This window comes from Fimicolochytrium jonesii, assembly GCF_025526975.1.
Source record: "Fimicolochytrium jonesii strain JEL569 chromosome Unknown EV422scaffold_12, whole genome shotgun sequence".
Classification (NCBI taxonomy): domain Eukaryota; kingdom Fungi; phylum Chytridiomycota; class Chytridiomycetes; order Spizellomycetales; family Powellomycetaceae; genus Fimicolochytrium; species Fimicolochytrium jonesii.
In genome coordinates this window covers 612,524-633,246 of record NW_026515679.1, presented here as the reverse complement: position 1 = coordinate 633,246, position 20,723 = coordinate 612,524, and the positions used below count along the sequence as shown (strand labels likewise).

General features: G+C 56.2%; 8 protein-coding genes across 8 annotated transcripts; 3 read left to right on the top strand and 5 right to left on the bottom strand.

Moving 5' to 3' along the window:
* Position 1: 1 nt before the first annotated feature.
* EV422DRAFT_506564 (uncharacterized protein) lies at positions 2-847 on the bottom strand (the record flags this gene model as incomplete). Its single annotated transcript, XM_053068569.1, has 3 exons — positions 2-20; positions 62-397; positions 555-847. The coding sequence occupies 3 exons, from the start codon at positions 845-847 to the stop codon at positions 2-4; spliced, it is 648 nt and encodes a 215-aa protein (XP_052925533.1).
* Positions 848-1,519: 672 nt separating this feature from the next.
* On the bottom strand, positions 1,520-5,043 carry EV422DRAFT_530424 (acyltransferase ChoActase/COT/CPT). Its single transcript, XM_053070393.1, has 8 exons — positions 4,725-5,043; positions 4,414-4,657; positions 3,353-4,108; positions 3,226-3,281; positions 2,972-3,165; positions 2,673-2,881; positions 1,672-2,584; positions 1,520-1,590 (listed from the first exon to the last, which is right to left on the bottom strand). The coding sequence occupies exons 1-7, from the start codon at positions 4,820-4,822 to the stop codon at positions 1,898-1,900; spliced, it is 2,244 nt and encodes a 747-aa protein (XP_052925532.1). The 5' UTR covers positions 4,823-5,043; the 3' UTR covers positions 1,520-1,590; positions 1,672-1,897.
* A 37-nt stretch (positions 5,044-5,080) lies between these two features.
* On the top strand, positions 5,081-7,820 carry EV422DRAFT_530422 (uncharacterized protein). The gene is made up of 4 exons (XM_053070392.1): positions 5,081-6,174; positions 6,260-7,181; positions 7,261-7,390; positions 7,470-7,820. The coding sequence occupies exons 1-4, from the start codon at positions 5,309-5,311 to the stop codon at positions 7,514-7,516; spliced, it is 1,965 nt and encodes a 654-aa protein (XP_052925531.1). The 5' UTR covers positions 5,081-5,308; the 3' UTR covers positions 7,517-7,820.
* Positions 7,821-10,091, bottom strand: EV422DRAFT_530416 (tyrosine phosphatase family-domain-containing protein). Its single transcript, XM_053070391.1, has 7 exons — positions 9,613-10,091; positions 9,268-9,361; positions 8,973-9,030; positions 8,861-8,878; positions 8,724-8,749; positions 8,516-8,632; positions 7,821-8,346 (listed from the first exon to the last, which is right to left on the bottom strand). The coding sequence occupies exons 1-7, from the start codon at positions 9,834-9,836 to the stop codon at positions 8,284-8,286; spliced, it is 600 nt and encodes a 199-aa protein (XP_052925530.1). The 5' UTR covers positions 9,837-10,091; the 3' UTR covers positions 7,821-8,283.
* Positions 10,092-10,104: 13 nt separating this feature from the next.
* On the bottom strand, positions 10,105-13,030 carry EV422DRAFT_530411 (uncharacterized protein). Its single transcript, XM_053070390.1, has 2 exons — positions 12,468-13,030; positions 10,105-12,320 (listed from the first exon to the last, which is right to left on the bottom strand). The coding sequence occupies exons 1-2, from the start codon at positions 12,857-12,859 to the stop codon at positions 10,385-10,387; spliced, it is 2,328 nt and encodes a 775-aa protein (XP_052925529.1). The 5' UTR covers positions 12,860-13,030; the 3' UTR covers positions 10,105-10,384.
* Positions 13,031-13,043: 13 nt separating this feature from the next.
* Positions 13,044-14,829, top strand: EV422DRAFT_65678 (ubiquitin-related domain-containing protein). The gene is made up of 6 exons (XM_053074280.1): positions 13,044-13,240; positions 13,342-13,366; positions 13,491-13,544; positions 13,638-14,169; positions 14,279-14,392; positions 14,462-14,829. Exons 1-6 carry the CDS (start codon positions 13,213-13,215, stop codon positions 14,672-14,674), a joined length of 966 nt encoding a protein of 321 aa, XP_052925528.1. The 5' UTR covers positions 13,044-13,212; the 3' UTR covers positions 14,675-14,829.
* A 1,075-nt stretch (positions 14,830-15,904) lies between these two features.
* On the top strand, positions 15,905-16,427 carry EV422DRAFT_496539 (calmodulin-related protein CAM53; the record flags this gene model as incomplete). Its single annotated transcript, XM_053067883.1, has 2 exons — positions 15,905-15,961; positions 16,032-16,427. The coding sequence occupies 2 exons, from the start codon at positions 15,905-15,907 to the stop codon at positions 16,425-16,427; spliced, it is 453 nt and encodes a 150-aa protein (XP_052925527.1).
* A 307-nt stretch (positions 16,428-16,734) lies between these two features.
* On the bottom strand, positions 16,735-20,163 carry EV422DRAFT_596121 (uncharacterized protein). The gene has a single exon (XM_053073603.1). The coding sequence runs from the start codon at positions 19,882-19,884 to the stop codon at positions 16,909-16,911; it is 2,976 nt and encodes a 991-aa protein (XP_052925526.1). The 5' UTR covers positions 19,885-20,163; the 3' UTR covers positions 16,735-16,908.
* Positions 20,164-20,723: the final 560 nt, after the last annotated feature.

The window sequence follows — 20,723 nt, the reverse complement described above, 5'->3', positions numbered from 1 at the left end:
TTCAAGTTTGTATGCGATTCCTTTCAAAGGGGTGAACGGGGAGAGTGGTCCCACGACAAACAGAAATGGTTTAAGGCTATCATCCTTCTCCTCCGGGACGTCGGGATGGGTGAGTGCATACTGAACCCGTTCCGCCCATGCTTTCCTGCTCTGTGAGCTGCTGCCACCAGCATTTCCACAACCTCCTCGCCCAGCACCACCGCCACGTTCGTCAGCATCAACACCACCTCCGGCAACAGCACCCGCTTCACCTCCGTCAGGCTCACCATCTTTCGAGTCTTCTTCCCGGTCGTCATCGTATCCAACATTCCTCCAGTATTGCCAATGATATCTCACCAGTTTCTTCTTTTCATCTGGGGCGATGGTGACACCACTTTGACCTTGATCATCCACCGACCTGGGTTGTCAGGAGACTGGCCTTTTACACTCTCAAAAACGACTTGGCACTTGACGGGGTGGGCGAAGTTGAGATACGACCTCCGACCCTCCAACGAACCGTCCGGCACGAGATGGATGCCTTCTGGGGGCTGATTCCTCAGACGTTGCGGACGCACCGGTGGGCGGAGACCGGGTGGGGGGATGCCGCAAATACAGTCGCCACCTCATCCTCGGGATCGTAGCGGTGTACCAAAATCGGGTGATGCTTGGCGTCACGGAGACGGCGGTAGGGCGGGTCGCCAGCTGAGGATGTTTGTTGAACTGCAGGAGATGGTGGACTTTGGATACATGGAAGGTTTGTGGGAAACGACGATTCTGCTGGTGTCGCTTCATTGCTTTCGCCCGGAAAGACTATGTAGCCCAGATAGAACTGGTTCCGGTTCAAAGTGGTCAACGCTGGCTGAGGCATTCTTGCAGGTTCAACAAGGGACTCCGCCGGGGAATCCGGGATGGCTTCACTTTATAGGGAGACGCATCTCTTGCTGGCATAGTCCTAAATATATGTAATCGGGTGTCTGTCTGACTGTGACACGCAAGTTTTTATGTGTCTGTCTGAAGCAAAAAAAGTATGTACTACAATGACCGAATTTCATCATGTTTTACTTTGGGAATCGCGATTTCGACGGCATCATCGTATTCCGACGGCAGCTACGCCACACGGTTGCCGCTTATTCGTCCATGGCAGCATCTTCAGGCAATTGCGGTGGACCTGGACATTTCAGTGGGGGCTCTCAGCAGGGTGGTTTCCTACATGGGAGGAGAGTTATGACCACTGCCGGCATGGCCAGGCGTGGTAGTTCACTGCCGGCACGGCCAGGCGTGATTGTTAACTCGACTTCTGTACTGAAAGCACTCTGCAATTGCACCACTGCCCATTGAGGAGCTTGGAGCACTGCACGTCACCAACACAACGTGTGGGAGTAGAGCCAGTATACAGGGAGAACCTATGCCCAAATAGTGTCATTGAACGCAAAATACAAGTTGCTATACGACCATGGTTGAACCTTGCCATGTGCAGTTGACGCCCCTACTTTCCTTGCAAGTGCCTCAGTTCTGCCAGCATGATCAGAATGGGGACTGAGCTACCCTAGTCTGGTTCAGAACTGGAGGTGGGGCCCCCGCAATTGCGAAAGAGACGCTTCCGTCTGTGTGCTCAAACAAGGTACAGTATGTGTGTGCTGCGCAGCTGCCGTCGAAATAAGGTGGTGCCGTCGAAATAACGAAACCCTTTACTTTTCCCCAGGCCCCATCACACCCGCAGCCGCACCCACCGCACCCAACAACCACAACTCACCTGACCCGCGGTTCAAAAACGGACACCTTTTTCAATTAATTATAAGTTTTTATGAGAAAAAAAAAATATATTTCGAAACGGCTTCATCTAATGGAGACATCCTGGTCCGGCACTCCGTCCCTTCGTGCGCATGTGCGGTATCTAGACCCGTGGGCCGTATCCCCCCTACTCCTCCTTCCCCTCCGGCGCCTTCGGCTTATACTTCCTCTCCAACACCTCCTTCCTCCCCACATACCCGTCACTCAACCCCTTCATGATCCCCAAATACGCCCTCTCCCTGCCCTCCCGCTCCCGTTCCTCCTTCCACCCCTTCCCCCACACCTCCGACCGCTTCGGGAACAGTATCATCATATCCTTCAACGTCCTCTCCAACGTATCGCGGAACGTGAAGGGGTTGGTGGTGGTGCAGGATTTCTTGGCGGAGATGGAGAACTTGAGCGTGTCGGTGTCGATCGCGTAGTTGATCCCGTACCCGTCGGGGTAGACGGTCCCGAAGCCGCCGTAGAAGTAGCGCCCCGGTGACATGTTGCTCGTCGACAGCTTCCAGTGTTGGGATTTCCAGAACCCCGCCGGGTCCGTTTTGGCGTCGAACAGTTGGACCTGGGTAGGGTCCTGCGAGAGCTCGATGACGGATTCCAGAGTCTTGATGTGGGATTTCAGGTCGGTTATGATGACGGGGTCTTTTGCGGATTGGAGGAGGGATTGTTTTTGGGTGAGGATAGTCGGCGCGTGCTCGAGGAGGTAGCGGAGGGCCGTGAAGTGGCGGTCGATGCCTTTGCCGAAGGCGGCATCGCGCATGTACGCGGATTGGGAGGCGATGGCGCGGGTGAAGAGGGTGCGTTTTGTTTCGTACTGTGTGGTTGGGTGGGTGCACGAAAGGGTCAGTCTTGTGATGATGAACGAGATGTAGAGCGGCCCTCCCACAATCCAAACACCGTACCAAAACATCATCGTTATCAAAGCTCTCCACAAACTTCCACGTATCGCTCGTCAAGCTGCGGCCCGTCTCCGTGCGGCCATGCAGGAACAACCGCGTCGACGCAGACTCGTACACCGCTGTCGGGTCGCTGGGCTGCCCGTTGGCATTCGGGTACCGCCTCCAGGCGAGTTGTAGGGCGAGCTGGACGTAGGCGTCTGGGCTTGCTTGACCTGTGAGGACGGAGAGGGATGGTGAATATGAATGTTTCCGGAAGCGCGCGGGTGAGAAGTAGATGTGATATGGAGGACTAGGGCACTCACCAACTTCCTTGATATACCGAGCCCCATAAACATCCGTCTGCAACAGACAGCTCTCGGTATCATCGATCAAAGCCTTGCCCTCAGCGCGAGCCTTGTCGAGGAGAGTCTGCAGCTCGTCGTTAATGACCCATTTCAGTTTCTGGGGTGGAGGAAGGCTGGTGCCTTCCGAGTTTGGTGGGTCGACGGCGGGTTCGCTAGGGGGTTCAAGTGGGTGAGGAGGGAATCTAACGTGGTGGGAAGATGAGAGGGCTTACTTGGACAGGATGTAGTCGAAGACTTTTCCGGGGATCACGGCGTCGGCGGGTGTGTGCTGATTCAAGTCAATTTCGGGTATTAGCCTTCGGAATCGGAACTCCATGACGTGACCTCCGCCCACTTTACCTCGCCATTCACACCCGCGCGTCCATTCGACGCGACCACCAACTGCATAGCCTTGTCAAACCACCTATTCCGTCCATCATTATGGAACACCTGCCGATGCGACACATCGATGTTCTTCGACAAGGAATGATTGTCCAGGCACACAGCAAACAACGCCTGATCGATGATCTCCAAGTTCTCCGCATTGCTAGCGCTCAACCACCGCAGCTTCTCGTGCGCCTCAGCCCAGGTGTCACGGTGCGCCCCGGTGAAGAACCCGACCGAGGGCTCGAGCTCCGTGTGCAGGCTGTCTTGTCCAACAGCGAACAGAAGGCGCTCCAGTTCTTTCAAAGGCACGCGGGTGTTGTCTGCGCGGATGACCTCGACTCTGTAGACCTGATCGCGGGTCAGGACGATGATGTGGCGGGAGCGCGCTGGCCATACTGTGCGGATCTCGTCGCAGCCCTTCTTGGGGATGCGGGTGGCGCCGAATTGGCTCTTGTACTGGTTCATGTCGAGGGGTTTGTCCTTCATGTACTCTGCGGGCAGGCGCTCGGTGTCCACCAGGTCCTTGAAGTTCAGCATATTGCTGATCAGACCGGCGGCACGCTGGATTTGGAAGGTTGACAGGACGCCTTTTGGTGGCGGCTTGCGGAGGAGGTCTTTGGGATGCCTTGGGTGGTCTTTGAACTGTCCCCACCAGTTCACGTTGATCATGCTGGGCTCGCGCCACTCCAAGTACGCCTTTTTCAACCAAATGTCCTCCAGCCATGAGTTCTGTGTGCGAATGAATGCAGGGAGAAGTTGTGTGAGCACGTGAAGCGGTGGATGGGAATATATACCCTGATCGCTCCGCTCGCGACAAGGATGTTGGGGTACGTCGGTGAGGGGGCTATTGCGCCTTTGGCGCAATGTACTGCTCGCTTCCCTCGCGAAAGATATGACGCTCGCTGGCGCAATGTGGCTCGCGTCGCTCGTTCCAGACAACCTCCATCGCTCGCCTCGCTCGCGACTTGCGGCCGCACCCACCACCGCTCAGACTCCCCTGCCGTCCAATCCCCAGTCGCCAATGCTTTACGAACCTTCTGCTCCGTCTCATATCTAGTCAACAGCTCTTGCAATTTTGGCCCGAGCCCCTCGTTCGAGACAAACTGTTCAACAATCTTAGTCGTCCTTTCCAACTGCTCCTGGTTCAGCAGGGGCTCACAGCTTGCGAGAAACTTTTTGGACAGGTTATCGAGAGTGGGGACTGGAAGCCTGGGGATCTTGGACTGGTTTGCGAATGTCTTTGTTGGGGGTGTTGGGGTTGGGGTGGCGTAGCGTCGACTGGAGGTGCGAGAATTGGGGTCAGTATGTGACTACTGGGAGACGAAGAGAAGTTGAAGCATTCTACCTTTGTGCGATGGGACGATGCAGTACAGGAAGGGAGCGCACGGCTTGAGCCCTTTCCGATGTCGCCCTGCAGGCAGTGAAGGCGCGGAGTACGACCATTTTTCGTCAGCGGGAGAGATCAGGACGAGGCAGCACAACGGGCAGAGAAGTGGAGTCTCTTCCAGGAGGAGAGGTCTTCTTTATGCGAAACGGGAGAGGCGTCCGTTCCGCTGTGATGGTCCGTGGGAAACTCGCGAATGCCCAAGAGCGTCGGGCTCGTCGGAAAGCCTCGAAATGCTCGGACGATCCAAGCAGATCAAAGTTGGCACGAGGGAGAAGGGGCCACGCGCTCTCTCGCATCTCTCTCTGAGGGAGGGAGGGAGCGTAGCCTTGGGGCGAAATCGGGGTTAGGGTTGGCAGCCAAACTGCGTTCGGAAACACGTCTCCAAGTCTCAACCTCCAACACTCGGGCGCTGGACGCTGGGAAAAACTGCCAATTCATCAGTTCACCTCATTGCATATAACGCACGCACGAACGAGCCCTGTCTCTCGTCCCTCGGCCGCTCCTTCTCACACTGAATTACTCAACGGCCTTGGTGTTGGAAAATGGCTACCCACCACGACCCATACACCGCCCCAAATCATCACGACGGTTCCTACGATGACTTGCCCGGGACGAGTCCGGCCGCCTACGACGAGGACGACATCGAGTCGGCAGAGGATAGGATAGAGCGGGAGAACGCTCCTTCAGGGGTCGACTACTACGCCGTTCTAAACGTAGAGCGAACGGCTTCCGAAGAAGACATCAAGAACGCCTACCGGCGGCTAGCCCTTGTCTTCCACCCGGACAAGATCCACTCTTCAGAAGACAAGGAAGCCGCCGAACACAGGTTTGCACAAATACAGAAAGCCCACGATGTGCTAGGCAATACCGCCAAACGCCACATATACGACACATACGGCGCCGAGGCCGCCGAAACGTCATGGGAGATTGGCACCCGAGGCCAAACCCAGGAAGAGATCCGCGCTGAGTACGACCGTCGGACGCGGGAGCAGCAGGAGATTGCGGCGGAGGCGCTTTCGAATTCTAAAGGAGAGATCCGCCTCAGTCTTGATGCCTCGCAGATATTCGACCCGCAGGTCCGAAGGTCGCGGCAACGGTTAAGACGGCTGCCACTAGGTCGATTTGAGCCCATACCCGATGAGCAAGAGTCGAGAGGGTTCGCAGATCTGTTGCATTGGCCGGAGGTGACGCAGGCGAATGTGAAGCATGCGTGGGAGACGCAGATTACGCAGCAGACGGGCCTGACGGTGACCGGAGATGTGTTGGCGAGGAATGGGATAGGAGTGGGCAATGTCATGGGCACCTTGAGGCACTTCGTCAACCCGATGCTTTGGGGAGAGGTCACTGGGACGCTGGGCCAGAGCCCGATGTTGCAGTGCCGGGTGGTCAAGAACCTCACTGCTGAGAGGTGTGTTTCTCGTCACTTCGGAGTAATAGTTTCGTCGGAGGACCATAGCTGATGTCTATCCACTTCCCGCCTCTCCACCTCACAGCTTCGTCACCGTCATAGCCACCAGCACCACCCTCTCCGCCCCACCAACCCTCATAACCTCCCTCGGTCGCAAACTCACCAAAACAACAACAGGCTCCATCACCTTCCACACCGGCGAATTCGCCCTCCTGTCCTGGGGCAAAAACCAAGACCTCCACCAACAACCCGCTACCACCCTCTCCCTCAACCGCCGCAGCCCCACCTCAACCAACACCTGGTCCCTCGACCTGCACGCGGGCCTCGCCTCCTCTCATATCTCCCTCGGCTACTTCCGCACCCTCCAACGCACCATCCGCGCCCGCGCCTCCCTCGCCCTCTCCACAACAGCAGGCCTGCAAGCCTCCCTCTCCGCCGACAAGAAACTCACCAAATACACACGTCTGGGATTGGGCGTGGATTGCGCTTCACTGGGAGGCGTCACCTTCCGCGTCAAACTCGCCCGCCTTGGCCAAAAATTCACCCTTCCTATCATCCTCACCCCGCAATTCGACCTCAAACTCGCGCTGTACGCCACCCTCATCCCCCTCTCGGCCGCCGTGGCAGTCGATACGCTGTACATCCAACCCCGCCGCGCACGCCGCCTCGCCGAGAAACTGACACAGGTTCGCGAAAACAACCGCGAGATCTTCGAACGCCGTAAGAAAGAGGCGGAGGATGCTGTGCGGATCATGAGGGAGGCGGTGAGCCGGAAGGTGGATGCGGAGGAACTGAAGGAGGGGTTGGTTGTTGTCAGCGCGGTTTATGGGAAGCTGGGCGGGGATGCTACGGGGTCTTTGAGGGATCTGTTTGGCGGGTTGGCGGCGAGTGGCGCGCCGATGACGGATACGGTGACTCAACTCCCACCGGACTGTATCGACGTGACCATCGCGGTGCAAGCCCTCGTCAACAATTCTCAGTTGCATATCAGCGGCGGCCATTCCAAGGTAGGCGTTGATAAACTCAATCCCGCGATTGCAGTGGTCTATTTGAAACTGATTTGGCTTATGATTTATGGTGTTTTAGGCGAACCTGATCGGCTTCTACGACCCCTGCTGGGGCGAACCCAAACGGCTGCGCGTCACCTACCGGTTCCAGGGCAAGCTCCATCGGATCGATGTGGATGACACGGCAGCCTTGGCGGCGCCTTTGCGAGGTATGAAATGACTGTTGCTTGTTTTTGGTTCTGCGGGGTGATATGATGTTTTGACCGAGCTTTTCCTTGGCGGGTGTAGCGCATATCGTGTCGGATTTGAACGCGGCGGCCGTGAAATCTACCTAACCGCGGAAATCGACGGTTGGAAAAAAAAATCGGCCCCGCGGCTCCTGTGGGAAGCCAAAACCGGACCCCCACGATCGACACAAACCCATCACCTCCTCACGCAGGAAATAGGACACCGGGCCGTCGTGGTCGCTTGTCCGCTGGCGTGCACATATGGAATCGGCAGGGCCGGAAAGAACGGCGGAACACGGGCCTGGCCTGCGACCATACATACTCACATACTATCATACACACCCTGCGACATACGGCTGTATACACACCCACATAAATATTTCTTTTTTTTTGCATAGCAAGTAGACAAGTATTTGATTTCATTCGATTTTTTTCGATGGGAGCCATAACGCACACCCCCCGTTGTATATGTCATGGTGTGATATAGCACGGCCCAGCACAGCGCCAGTCGAAGCTGGTGGATCGAAGAGGTCAAATTCGTGCCAGGATGTTTGGCCCTTGGCGGGGGGAGGTTAGTCGTGCCAAACGAAATTCGTCCCGGTTCGCCCCTTCGTCAGTCGGCGGCCGGCATCACCACGCGCGATAGTAGTCATCGGATTGTCGATGGCGAGATCGGGAATGGGGCGATGTGAGCAGGGCGATGCAACGTGGAGCTGCGGTGCGGCTCCGTGGCATCGCTCCTCCTTCCACGCAACCCTCGAGAAACCACCTACATATGTCGAAAGCGGGAGGGTTCCTGGCGCGATCTACCCGATGACAGTGTATCGATCCGGTATCCCAACGCCCCGCTACGCTATCTCGCAGGGGTGTGGTGGTTAGAGCCACGACGGGGCGTGGTCTTTCGCATATTGGACTGGTTCTGAGTAGACTTCGATGAACTGCGCGGGGTGAGGGGATGATCAGCGTGAGTTCAAAACATATTGGACATTTTTTGAGAGCGGGATCGCCGACCCGGACTGCTCGCCGATAATGGCCTCCCACGACGGGTGCTGATCTTCCTCATTCCTGAGACCCGATCTCCCGTCCTCATACACCCTTTCGCCTCACCTCCTGATCCGCGATCCTGATCTTCGGCCCGGCAAACCGTCGATACTCATCAAAGATGGACGTGAGCGACCAGTTCTGGAGTTTGCGGAGACAGCCGACGAGGCAGCCAATGCGGTACTGTAGGGGGAAATCATCGATGGTATAAAATACACGGCCGTTAGTATCAAGGGGGATTAAGCGTTGAGCGTCAGGGAAGGAATGGACTTACGGCGCCTTTATTGCAATGTATCAGTACTGACAATGTGGTGGGCGGGTCCAGGGGTGTGATGGTACGAGAAGGATCAATACGCTGCACGGCTTGAGTCCGGCTCATAGTTGAGCAGGCCGGCGGAGGGAGCTACGTACTTGGATGATTTCGTGTGTCTGCGTGAACGGAGACGTCGATTTTGCGGGTGGGGGACGGCAGTGTAAGCCGAGATCATGCCACACAGAAGCATGAAAAGCCCGATGAACATACCAAGCACTTGAACCAACGCCGCGGCAATGTCCCGGTGATCCATCTCGCCGAACGGCTCCTTCGAGATGCACAGATGTGAGAAAGCAGAACACGGCAGAACCGCTCTTCCCCCACTTGGTCTCTCCCCTCTGGATGCTAGCAACATTCCGTCTCCCTACCTCCTTTCGCAATCCGACCGTCCCTCCCCCATCCTCCCCCAACCTCTCTCCCCCTTCCGCCGTTTACGACACCCAAGACGCCTGGTGCATATCGTGTTCCTATGCCTCAAGTGACCGCCCGCTTGCGCAGCTCATACCTTATTCCCCGATATCCGCACATGAAGAACCCTAACATTTTCCCGTTCCAGAAATTCGATGTTGTCGGCTGAATAGTCGTCTTCGCATAGATACCTGTTGTCCGAAAAGCAAGTAAGAATCGCGGAAACAACAGATGCATCGAGGATGCGAGTCACAAGCAGAAAAAGCGGGTGAAGCACCAACATGCAATCGCAACACCTTTCCCACACCGCAATTTCCGTTGACCGCTTTTCGCCCGGAAAGCCACCCATTCCTCCGCCCATCCCCGCCATTCCCATCCCTTCCGTTCTCTCCCTTCCCTTTCCCTCTCCCCTCCCACTATTGCCTTCCCATCCCCTACCTACATAATACACCTCAACCTCAACGTCTGCAAAAACGGAAAATTCTTCCGATTCGGATACCCCGATCGATACACCCCGGGCGCGACCATCGCAAAGTTCAGCGGGGGCACGATTAGACTGCGTTGGGGTTGTGGTGGTTGTGGGATGGTTGACGTTTCTGTTGCGGGTGCTGTGGGTGATGGTGGAGATCGAGGGAGCGAGGCGGGGGCGGCTAGGGCGAGGGACATTGTGTGGATTCTGAAGTCAGGAGCGGAGGGAGCGGAGTGTTTGCGAACGTCGGGATGAGGCAGCAATGTTCGCACGGAACTGTTGGATTGTGCTCTGTGATCCTTGGATGACCTTTCATTCCGTTCACAACAGTCGCGTCAGTCTTCCTGGTTGCGCGAAGACTGGCGAGATACAAGAGACGACCAAACAAAGACAGCAGTTTGCTCAGAGACTCGCAAATGGATTCATTTCAATGTGCAATATTGGGTATTGGTATCAGCGTAGGTATGTACAGTATGTGAACATAAAGCTGGATACACGCGTCCGAGCTTGGACAGCCCCTTGCCCCAGCCGCCGCAGTTGCGCACGGACACTGACTCAATCACTGGTGTATCTAGGTTTATGTTCACATACTGTACACCGTTTTCCGGCTCAATCCGGGTCAGGGGGTCAAGGTGCACTCGTTCCCGTAGTTTCAGCCACGGATTTCCTTGCGCAACCCCATCGATTTTCCTCCCGAGCCCAAAAACCATCGCAATCGAGAGCACCACCAATGGTAGTCAAACCCCTAAACCAACTCAACCTCCGCACGTCCTACATCCAACCCCGGCAACTTCCTCGGGCCAACCCACCCATCCCTCCCACCCATTACGGGATAATACCTCCCCACAATATGGGGGACCTCAACCGTAAATACGCCTTTCTCCGTCGTCGGCGCTGTCGCAGGCGAAGCGTTCCTATGCGCCTCACCACCGTTGATCGCACTCTTAACCTCGGCGGCGAGAGCTTTCGCGGCAGCGTCAACGACGTAAATAACCCAATCGCCGCTCTTGCTTCTGCACAAGGTGGGGTGGTTGGCGTCGTTCGGTAGCCGGGCGCGGACGGGGCGTAGGACGCGGACGATGAATGTGATGACGGGCGGGTGGGTGTCCGGTGTAAAGTTGATGCGCTCGACCCGGGCGACGCGGAAGTTGATTGCGGGTGTCGGTGCTGGCGGTGCTGTGTTTGTCTTCTCACCCGATTTGGACTCGGCTTCGCTGCGCGCGTCGGTCGCTAGGTGCGGTATATGCACGCGAACGAGGTCGTATACGCGCACATGCTCGGCGCCGAGCTGCATATAGTCCCACGTCAGGTGGTCGGGCAGCGAGCCTGGAAAATTGGGCATGAAGCGTGGGGCGGGGCTTAACATCGCCAGGGTGCTTCGGGCATGGTGGTATGCTTTGTTTGCCGCGGTGAGGTATATTGCGAGTACTGGGTCGTTGAGGATCTTGTTGTTAGGCTGCGCGAGCTTGTCCAGCAAGTCATAGTCGAGACGAAATTGGCGGGGGAGAATGTAGCCTGAAAAGGGGACGATTTGGGACTCTAAGACGGTAAACTGTTTTGTTGTGTTTAGGAGGCGCACCGAATAACCTCGACCATCCCATTTTATAAGCGAGCGCGGATTCGGATAGTGGTGCGTCGCGATCATTTGAAGTCCAGCATTCAGTTTGGGACCATCGCCAACCTGGTGCGTCTCATCGTCTGTATCGTCTTCATGAACAAAAATCGGTGTAGCCCAAAACCTCCGTAAGGGTTCCCGTGAATCTTTCGCCGATGTGCCAGTCGTGGTATAGACTGAATTGATGACGGCGGGCCAGTAGGACAATGTATCCTGCAAACAACTGATATCCATATCAACCGCTTCATCCCCACTGTGGATCCGCACATTCGGCTCCCTAGACGACAGCTGCAGGTATGTTTGGATCCATACAATGTCGCCGAAGCGGTAGTAAGGCTCGGTCCGGAAAGATGGAACGAAATTCTTGAGCTCTTCCCGATGTTGCGTTTTCATTTTGTCATAGACGTTCCTGGGTATCCTTTCCGTTAGTGATGCTCTGTGAATTGCTGGGGTGCGTTCCATGATTTTCGCGGCCTTCGTTAGGAGGACCGGAGACGAAGACAATGATGCCGAATCTAATGGATCGTCGAGATCAGGAGAGAGGGTCTCGGTCCGCGTCGATGCGTTTGGCCTCTGCTTCGGTCCCTCCACTTGGATCGGGTCGATCAACGTTCTGCTGTGCTTCATTGGTTGATTGAACCCAACAGACTGGCTGATCGGGCGGGCGAGTTTTGATTCGCTGGGAAGGGCACTCTGCGTTCTTTGTTTCGTTGGCGATTTCTTCACTCCCTTCGCTTCTTTCGCCATCCGTTGTGCAAAAGCGACAGCTAATGCAGATCCAGCCGCTGGCACCCGATCCGACGGAACTGGCCCTGCCTCCGATTCAGTGTCCGAAACGACAATCGGACTCGTGTTGTTTCCGAGATGACTCAATCTCGGTTTCTTTGAGCCGCCGATTGACGACTCTCCGGGTGTTTCGCTTGTGCGCTTCCGTACCCTAGGTGTAGAGCCCCTTATCCATGACATGCACGGCTTGCATTCACATTCAGAAGCCTGATGGGTTTCGCTGGTTGCGAGCCATGTCAGATGGGGTAAGAACTCTGACACGCTCCGAAACTTGATTCCGCTGAAGAATGCAAATCATATAACAGAAGGAGGAGGAGGAGATTAGGGATGGGTTGGAGATCGCAACGCTGAGGGGTACATACAGCGACCCATCCCTGGTGACAATCGCCACTTCAACAAGCGACAAAAAAAACGTTGCGATCCTCACCTTGGGTGCCCCCACACATAGGAATCCCCCGCCTTGGGCGTAGTAGTGTTTTGTCGGGGGATCGTAATCATCACATAGCCCCGGGGTAAGCTCTCCAAAGCGGCATCTGCCGAAAACACCACCTTCCGATCTGCCCCGTTCCTCGCAGTCAGAGGGCATTTGGAGGGATTAGCCTCGTATATGGCTTTCAGCGTCGGCCCACACTTTTTGAGAAAGTTCCGTAGCGTGGATGCGTTGACGCCGGTGACGGGCGACGGATGCGTGGAAGAGTCCCCGTCAGAGAAGCTTGGAGGTGGGATAAGGCTGAGGACGGTGCGCGGGGACATTTTGACTGGTGTGGCCTGTTCTTTTAAGTGCCGGTGAAAGTGGAAAAAACGTTCGACTTGAAGCATAGAAAGAGGAAATGTGTGCCGTATCTTCGCCTGCGGCAGCCGGTGGTATACGTATGCAGCGATATAGGAGGTTCCCGTGAGAATGTGGTCCGACGAGCCGTTGTCTTTCAATTTCGGAAGGTCCCAGATTGGTCCCAGATCAGGTCCCAAATGTCCCCCTGTCACCGGAGCTGCAGATTTCGGCAGTTGGACTCGTTGGACTTCCGCATTCATTCCTCCCCAAGCCCTTCACACAACGCATCCCGCATCTGCAGCCGAACCATACTTATTATACTACCGTTCGTGCGAACTGCACGTCTCACACATAACCTCCTGAACACCCCGTGGACTAATCGGTTATCAATTTCCCCAAGATGCCTTCCGACAGAGACACGTTGATTGGTAAGTGAGCATGGGCCGCTAGATCATCGGTCATTGGGCAACTCTAAAACTCGATATGCTCCTACCATACCTTCAATCTAATATTCGGCTGCTCTCCCTAGATATGGGCTTCAGCACCGCTAAAGTGTAAGCGAATAGGCTCCGAATTGGATGACTTGTGGATTGCGCGGCGTGAACTTGAATGCTGGGAAATTCGGAACCGGCTGAGCTCGATACCAACTGTCAACGTTTTGTTTCCTTTTCCCAACAGGACAAAGGCGCTGCAGGTCACCAAGAATGCTGGATTACAGCCTGCTATGGACTGGTAAGGAGAGAATGAAGGATGACCTTTGACTTGCAGTGATAGCGACGAAGATGAGCACGTCCTCACCACTCTCTACTCTTGCCTCCAACTCAGGCTGTTCGCGCACACGGAAGATCCCGACCCCACGCCTGAGGAGCTTGCCGCACCGTCCACTAGCGGAGGCGCAGGAGCGGGTGGGGACGCTGGAAACGACGACGAAGGCATCATCACAGCAGAGCAAGCCACAGCCCAGTCCCTGAAATGCGACGACTGCGGTCGTCTCCTCCGCGACGCAACCGCGGCTGAGATGCACGCGATCAAGAGCGGGCACCAAAACTTTTCCGAGTCCACAGACGCCATCAAGCCATTGACCGAGGAGGAGAAAAAGGCAAAGTTGGCTGACATCCAGGCGCGACTGGCTGAGAAGCGCGAACAGAAGCGGTTGGCGGAGATTGAGGAGAACAAAGGGAAGGAGAAGATTAGGCGAGCTACTGGGAAGGAGATGACGGAGATGAAGGAACGGTTAAAGGAGAAGGAGATGCAGAAAGCGTTGGAAGCGAAGAAGAAGGAGAAGGAGGATGATCTTCGCGCTAAGGCGAGGATTCGTGCCAAAATTGAGGAAGACAAAAAGGAACGCGCTAGACAGGTAGGAGGGGTGGGAGAAGGCTGAAGCATATCCTTTCTGGTCGTTTGGCGGGTTCGGTTCTGTCGTTTGCGAAAATCAATGACGTTCTGACACCTCTTCCCACACTCAGGCGGAGGAAAGAAAGCTAGCCGCGCAAGGTATTGCGCCCGCACCGCTAGCTCCTGCCAAACCCGCCGCCATCGTTCAAACAGCTTCCGCAAGTCACACAGAGGCTCGTCTGCAGGTATACTACAGACTATTCCCTTCCGCCCAACCAGCCATCATCTAACGTTCCCACCCCATTGTCGACCAGATTCGCCTCCCAGAAGGTGCGCCCCTAACAAAAACCTTCAGCGCCGACGACACGCTTTCCGCCGTCTACGATTTCGCCTCTCAGTCCCACCCCACAGGCAGTTTCAAGCTTGTCCAGACGTTCCCGCGCAAAGTGCTCGATGGATCCGACCGCCAGAAAACACTCAAGGAACTTAACCTTGTACCGAGCGCTGTGCTGGTGTTGCAAGGGTGACGGGAAGTCGCGTTGAGGCAATGGAAGCCGGTGGCCGGTGGGAGCGTGGCATGGAAGGCCACTACAGAACCCCCGGAGCGCCCGATGTTGTAAGATAAATAGAGAGGAGCTAGGGAGGATAGAAGAGAGCCAGATCGGTGGCGACGGCAGTCTCTATCCGTTTTTGTACATGCACCTTTGAACATACTTTCTGTGACTTAGGTCCCGTTTTCCGCTCTAAGGGCCTCACGAAAATGGACATTAGTATGGTGAATTCATCAAAAAGACAGTAAGGAAAGGCATATAACTTTTAGGGCACAACGCGGTCCGGATGGCGGTACGGGCCCCCAACAGAAAGTCACTGACGGTGACAGAATCTGCGGCCGGAGCCAGTTATTCCCACCCCACGGACAGACATGTGCACACTTGGCCATATTGCACCATGCCCAGGAAACACGATACAGCTGGGTCAGCCATCTGGTGTCCTCCCCATCACAAAAGTGATGTCCCTGTTGTAGACCAATATCAAAATACCGAAGGAAGCGGTCCGGATGGCGGTACGGGCCCCCAACAGAAAGTCACTGAGGGTGACAAAATCTGCGGCCGGGGCCAGTTATTCCCACCCCACGGACAGACATGTGCCCACTTGGCCATATTGCGCCATGCCCAGGGAACACGATAAAGCTGGCAGCCATCTGGTGTCCTCCCACCCGCATACGAGCGGATTCGCGTCTTCACAACGGCGAAGGGATATTCTTGCTTTCAAAACCCACCTTCAAGAGCTTCACAACTTGGCGTTTGTAGGATCGAAATTTTGTGGTCCTGCGTTTAGGGTGCTTTTCGAGCTCTTCTTTCTTCTCTTGCAGGTATTGCGCATACTCTGCCCAAGTTTCGGCAGGGAAGGCTGACGCGTACACCCCAGGGCCGAAAACCTCGAACTCTGTGCCGCTTCCCGAGCCGTTGTCGTCCAAAGCAGACAGGGTGTCAATGTCCTCTGGTGGAGCCCGCGGCACCTGCAAGGCTCTGAGCTTCTGGTTGGCGCGTGTTTTAGGCATTGTGAGATGAGCGCTTAGGATTTGTGAGTAGCAGGTTCAGAGACGAACGCGTCTATACTAGGAGTGGCGATAAGCGGCGACGTGACACACCAGCGGTCCGCTTCGACCTGCTCTGGCCAGTGGCAAACTTGCTCCACGGCCGAACACACACAGGACTTGCAGATACCTCAGACAGACGCACAGCGACTCCAAAGCCATGGCAGACCAACTAACAGAAGCCCAAATATCAGAGTTCAAAGAGGCATTCTCGCTGGTAAGTATCGAAGTAGATCTTCACCACAGGACCTGTCAAGTTCCCACGACCTAATCCTGGTTCACTCCAGTTCGACGACGACAGCGACGGCCTAATCGACGCCCCCACCTGCCTCAAAGTCCTCCGCTCCTGCGGCCAACACCCCGCCCAATCCCTCCTGACAACCCTCAAACCCACCCTCGATTTCCCCGATTTCCTGGCCCTCATCTCGCGCCGGCCGCAACACAGCACCAAACCCACCCCACCGGGCGCAGACGACACGGAATCGGAACTGAAGGAAGCGTTTTATGTGCTGGATACGGAGCGGAAGGGGTACATAGAGGTGGCGAGGCTGAGGAGGGTGTTGACGGGGTTTGGGGAACGGTTGACCGAGAGGGAGGTTGAGGAGGTTTTGGAGGAGTGTAGAGTGGAGAATGGGAGGATTGGATTGGAGGAGTTTGTGAGGGTTATGGGGGGGAGGACTTAGGGGTCAGGAAGGAGAAGGAGATGAGCGTCATGGGCAGTGCTCTCAAGGAGTTGATGCACATGTACATGTAGCCTAGCGATTGGGGTTCCAGGATTGCACGCTGCAAACTCAATCAGCTTGGCCCAATGGCACTAGGACGTAGCGGAATTGACCCATTTACCATTATTCTGTACATAAATACAATGCAAGTACTGACGCCGCGACGGTCTGTTTCGGTCTTCGTCTTCATTGAAGCAGATGCAGTGCCGATATTAATGTGAGGGACGTGAAGAGCATGCCAGAGTTCAAATCCGTGCTCCGTGCGAGTGCGAGTTCATTGCTTTTGTACATTACGATAGTATCTACACAGTTACAGAACTAATGATTGTTGGTACGCCTTACATGGCATCTGCCCCAAAACATTTAAGTGCGTCGGAAGTCATAACTCGTCGGAAGCAGTGGCAGTGGCCACGAAAAGCATCCACTTATCCCATCCCAGCATTTACACCTCCCCCTCCCCCACAACCACCGCCCTCCTCACCGGCCAAACCGCCTCCTTCCCCACCTTCCACACATCCCCCGCAATCATCCACACCACTGTCGCCCCCACAACCCACCCCCACTCCCACCCAATCGGATCAAACTTGAACGCCGCTCTGCCAATCTGCGTCACATACACAACCACACACAACACTGTCACGCCCGCCGCCGTACTGACCAACAGTGTCGTATCGTTTTTTGTTTTGACTAGACCGGCCCGGGTGGTAAATTCCCGCGCCCGGAAGGACCGGCAGTGCACCGACTGCACGAGCGCGGTGAGGAGGTAAGTTGCCAATAGGGTCGTGCGGGCGCGGTACAGCGGGCCACACCCCTCGGGCATATATACATCATCGCATTTCTCTGCCGTGATGCCCCCACCGGTGAAGAGCACGGTCTCGTACGCCCCCGCGCAGAGGAGCGCGGTGCCGAGGGAGTAGAAGCCAAGGTCGCGGAGGATCTCGGGGTTGAAGATCGATTCGGTAGGCGGCCGCGGCGGGTTGGACATTGTTGTTGGGGACGCCGGTTGCATGCTGATTGCTGCCGCGGGGGTCGTGGTGAGACAGAACAGGAGGAGGATCATCATGGGCGTGAATGGCGGGGCAGGCAGACCGGCGGGGTCTTTCACCGCCACATTGACGATGACGACCAGGGCGCAGCAGAGGAGGGTTATCCAGTAAAACAACAAGAACCGCTGGATGTTGGTATACAGCCGTCGCCCCTCGCGGATAGCGACGATGATGGTAGCGAAGTTGTCGTCGGCGAGGACGATATCCGACGCGGATTTGGCAACGTCTGACCCGGCGAGACCCATCGCGATGCCGATGTCCGCGATGGCGAGGGAGGGGGAGTCGTTGACGCCGTCGCCGGTCATGGCGGTGATGTGGTTGCGGCGGTGCGCGGCGTGGAGCATTTTGACTTTTGTTTCGGGGCTGCAGCGGGCTACTACTAAGGGGAGTGGGTTTAGGGTGTCGATTTCGGCGTCGGTTAGGGCGTCGAAGGCTGGGCCTGTTGTGCACACCCGTTGCAGTTCGGCGGGGGACAGCAGGCGGGGGTCACGAGTGAGGATACCGATTTGGTAGGCGATGGAAACGGCCGTGCGCTGATGGTCCCCTGTCAACATATGCACGCTGATCCCCGCCTCATGAGCCTGTCGAACCGACGACGCCGACTCCGGACGTGGCGGGTCGTAGATCGCCGCTAGACCCAGGAATTCCAACTCGCGCTCCACGGTTCCCCGCTCTATCGTCGTCCATGCTGCATCATCAACAGGCACCTCATCCCTCGGAAGCGTTCGCGACGCTAGGAGAATGACCCTCAACCCCCGCTGTGCAAACTCATCCACCATTTCGCGCACCTTCCCATCTCGTTCCTCATCAGGAACGCACAACCCAAGCAAGATCTCCGCGGCCCCTTTCGTAAACACCTTCACCTCGCCCCCAGGGCCGCGATACACGACCGACATCCGTTTCAAATTGCTCGTGAACGGAAAATCGTAGATGGGTACCCACCCCTGCTCGTTCTCCAACGTGGGTTTCGACATGGACAGTTTGTGCGCGTAGGCTTGCAGCGCGACTTCGGTTGCGGAGCCGCTGGTGGCGTATGTAGGCGTTTTGGTGTCGTCGAACGAGGATGTGATGGAGGCTAGGTTGCACAGCGCAGCGCAGAGTGTAAAGTCGCGGATGTGGTCGTCGAGTGGTTCGTCCGTCGCTTTTCCGACTCTTGTGATATTTGGGGTACCCGGTTTCGGCGCGGATTCGACGGCAACGGCCCCGGTGATGTATACATCCCCGACGGGTTCGACCCCCCTCGGCTCTACAAACACATGCCCCACACCAGGTATCCAACAATTCACAACCACCATCTTAGCCTGCGTCAGCGTCCCCGTTTTATCGGAAAAGATATGCGTAACGCTGCCGAGCGTCTCCAACGATTTCAGTTTCCGCACAATCGCATTATGCTTCGTCATCTCCTTCCCGCCCATCACCAGCGTGACCGTTAGCACGGTCGTCAGCCCGGCGGGAAGCACGCTGAGGGCCACGGTGACGGCATACATGCCCAGTTGGTAACTGACGTTGAATTTCTGCGTCGCGAGCACGAGGACAGCGCCGCCGATCGATACGAACATGAGGGAGACGTACATCTTGTAAAGCGATTTCTGCAGCCGGGTCAGGTCGGATTTGTCGGTGTTCTGGAGTGTGGTCGCGATACGGCCGATCTGGGTCGACATCCCTGTTGCGACGACCATGGCGCGGGCGCGGCCTTTCGAGATGATCGTGGAGGAGTAGACCATGTTGATTCGGTCGCCGAGCGGCTCATCGGGCGTCGGTAGCGTCGCTGTGTCTTTCTTGACCGGCAACGATTCCCCCGTGAGAAGAGATTCATCCGTCTGGAGATCCGTCACCTCCACCACCCTGCAGTCCGCCGGGACCGCATCCCCATGGTTCAACACGACGATATCCCCCGGCACGATCTCCTGCGTGCTAACCTTCACCTCCTTCCCCTCCCTCACGACCGTCGCGACGGGATTTGACAGACTCTTCAACGCCGCCAATGTCTGTTCCGCCGCATACTCCTGCGAGAACGATAACCCGAGGTTGATGAGCGCCAGAGCGGTCAGGAACCCGCCCGTGATGTAGTCCCTTAACAAGAAGCCGGCGACGCCGAGGGCGAGGAAGAGCCAGTTCATGGGGTCGATGAGCTGCATGAGAAGGATTTTGACCCATGTTGGGCTGCCGTTGCCGGAGAGCTGGTTGTGGCCGTATTTGGTTAGGCGGGCTGCGACGGAGGTGGGGGTGAGACCGGTCAGAAGGTCGGTTTGCAGTGTTGTGGCGATTGCGGTGGCATCGAGGGTGTGCCATGGCGTAGCCGGGTCCAGGTCGGGGAGTTGTTGCTGCACCACCAGGTGCTGGCGGGATTCTTGTAGCTCGAAACTGGTCATTGTGAGAGTGCTAGTGTGAAATTTGGCGAGGCGGTCTGTACAGTATACTGTACTTACGAGGGACTGGAACTAGTTTCTGCGCCCTCCCTTTTGACATCCGGACGGCGCAACGAGATGAGGTATATGTGCGATAGTGGTTTGCGGTGTGGTATCTACACTGCTCGGAAGTGGGAACGATAGCCTGCAATTCCTACGTCGGAATTTCGGAGTGTCAAACGGTTCAGATGTCCTTCTCGGAATATCTTGCGATGCGAAATCAGGTGACGCGAGATCCGGCGGAACAAAACAAGGTTTTAGGGTTGGTTGGCTCCCAATCGCCAGATGTGAGCTGCGGGTTGAACATCTCGAGTCTCGACCAGTGGCCCGGCCGGGTTTGCTGCCTGGTGACGTCCCCGAATGGATTCAGCATATGCAGCACGGAGACGCAAGGACGTACCGGACACGTTGTCAAAGGAAACTCGGAGGTTTCTTTCCCACTTTGTTCACCTCCTGTTCATTCCCGGATCGCCCTTTTTTCGCCCAACCCGTCGTTATGCGTCGTCAAATGGTCGCACTCCCAGCGGCGTGAAATCCAAACATCAGTGGTAACGGCCAGTACCAGTAACCAATCGAGAAAACCCATCCTGCAGTTGTTCATTTAGAGTTGGCTGCGATGCATCATGCAAGACAGGTTTACGGGTATCCGTGCATCCGGACGTGCCCGGGGCATATACCCGAATTCGTGCTTGATTATGAAAGGATACCAGCCGGCACTGTCCTCTTCCAATCCCAATCCCCAGGTTTCCCTCTGAGCTGAGGTCGTCATTGATGTTGTGAAACCCCACCATTCAACCGGCCCG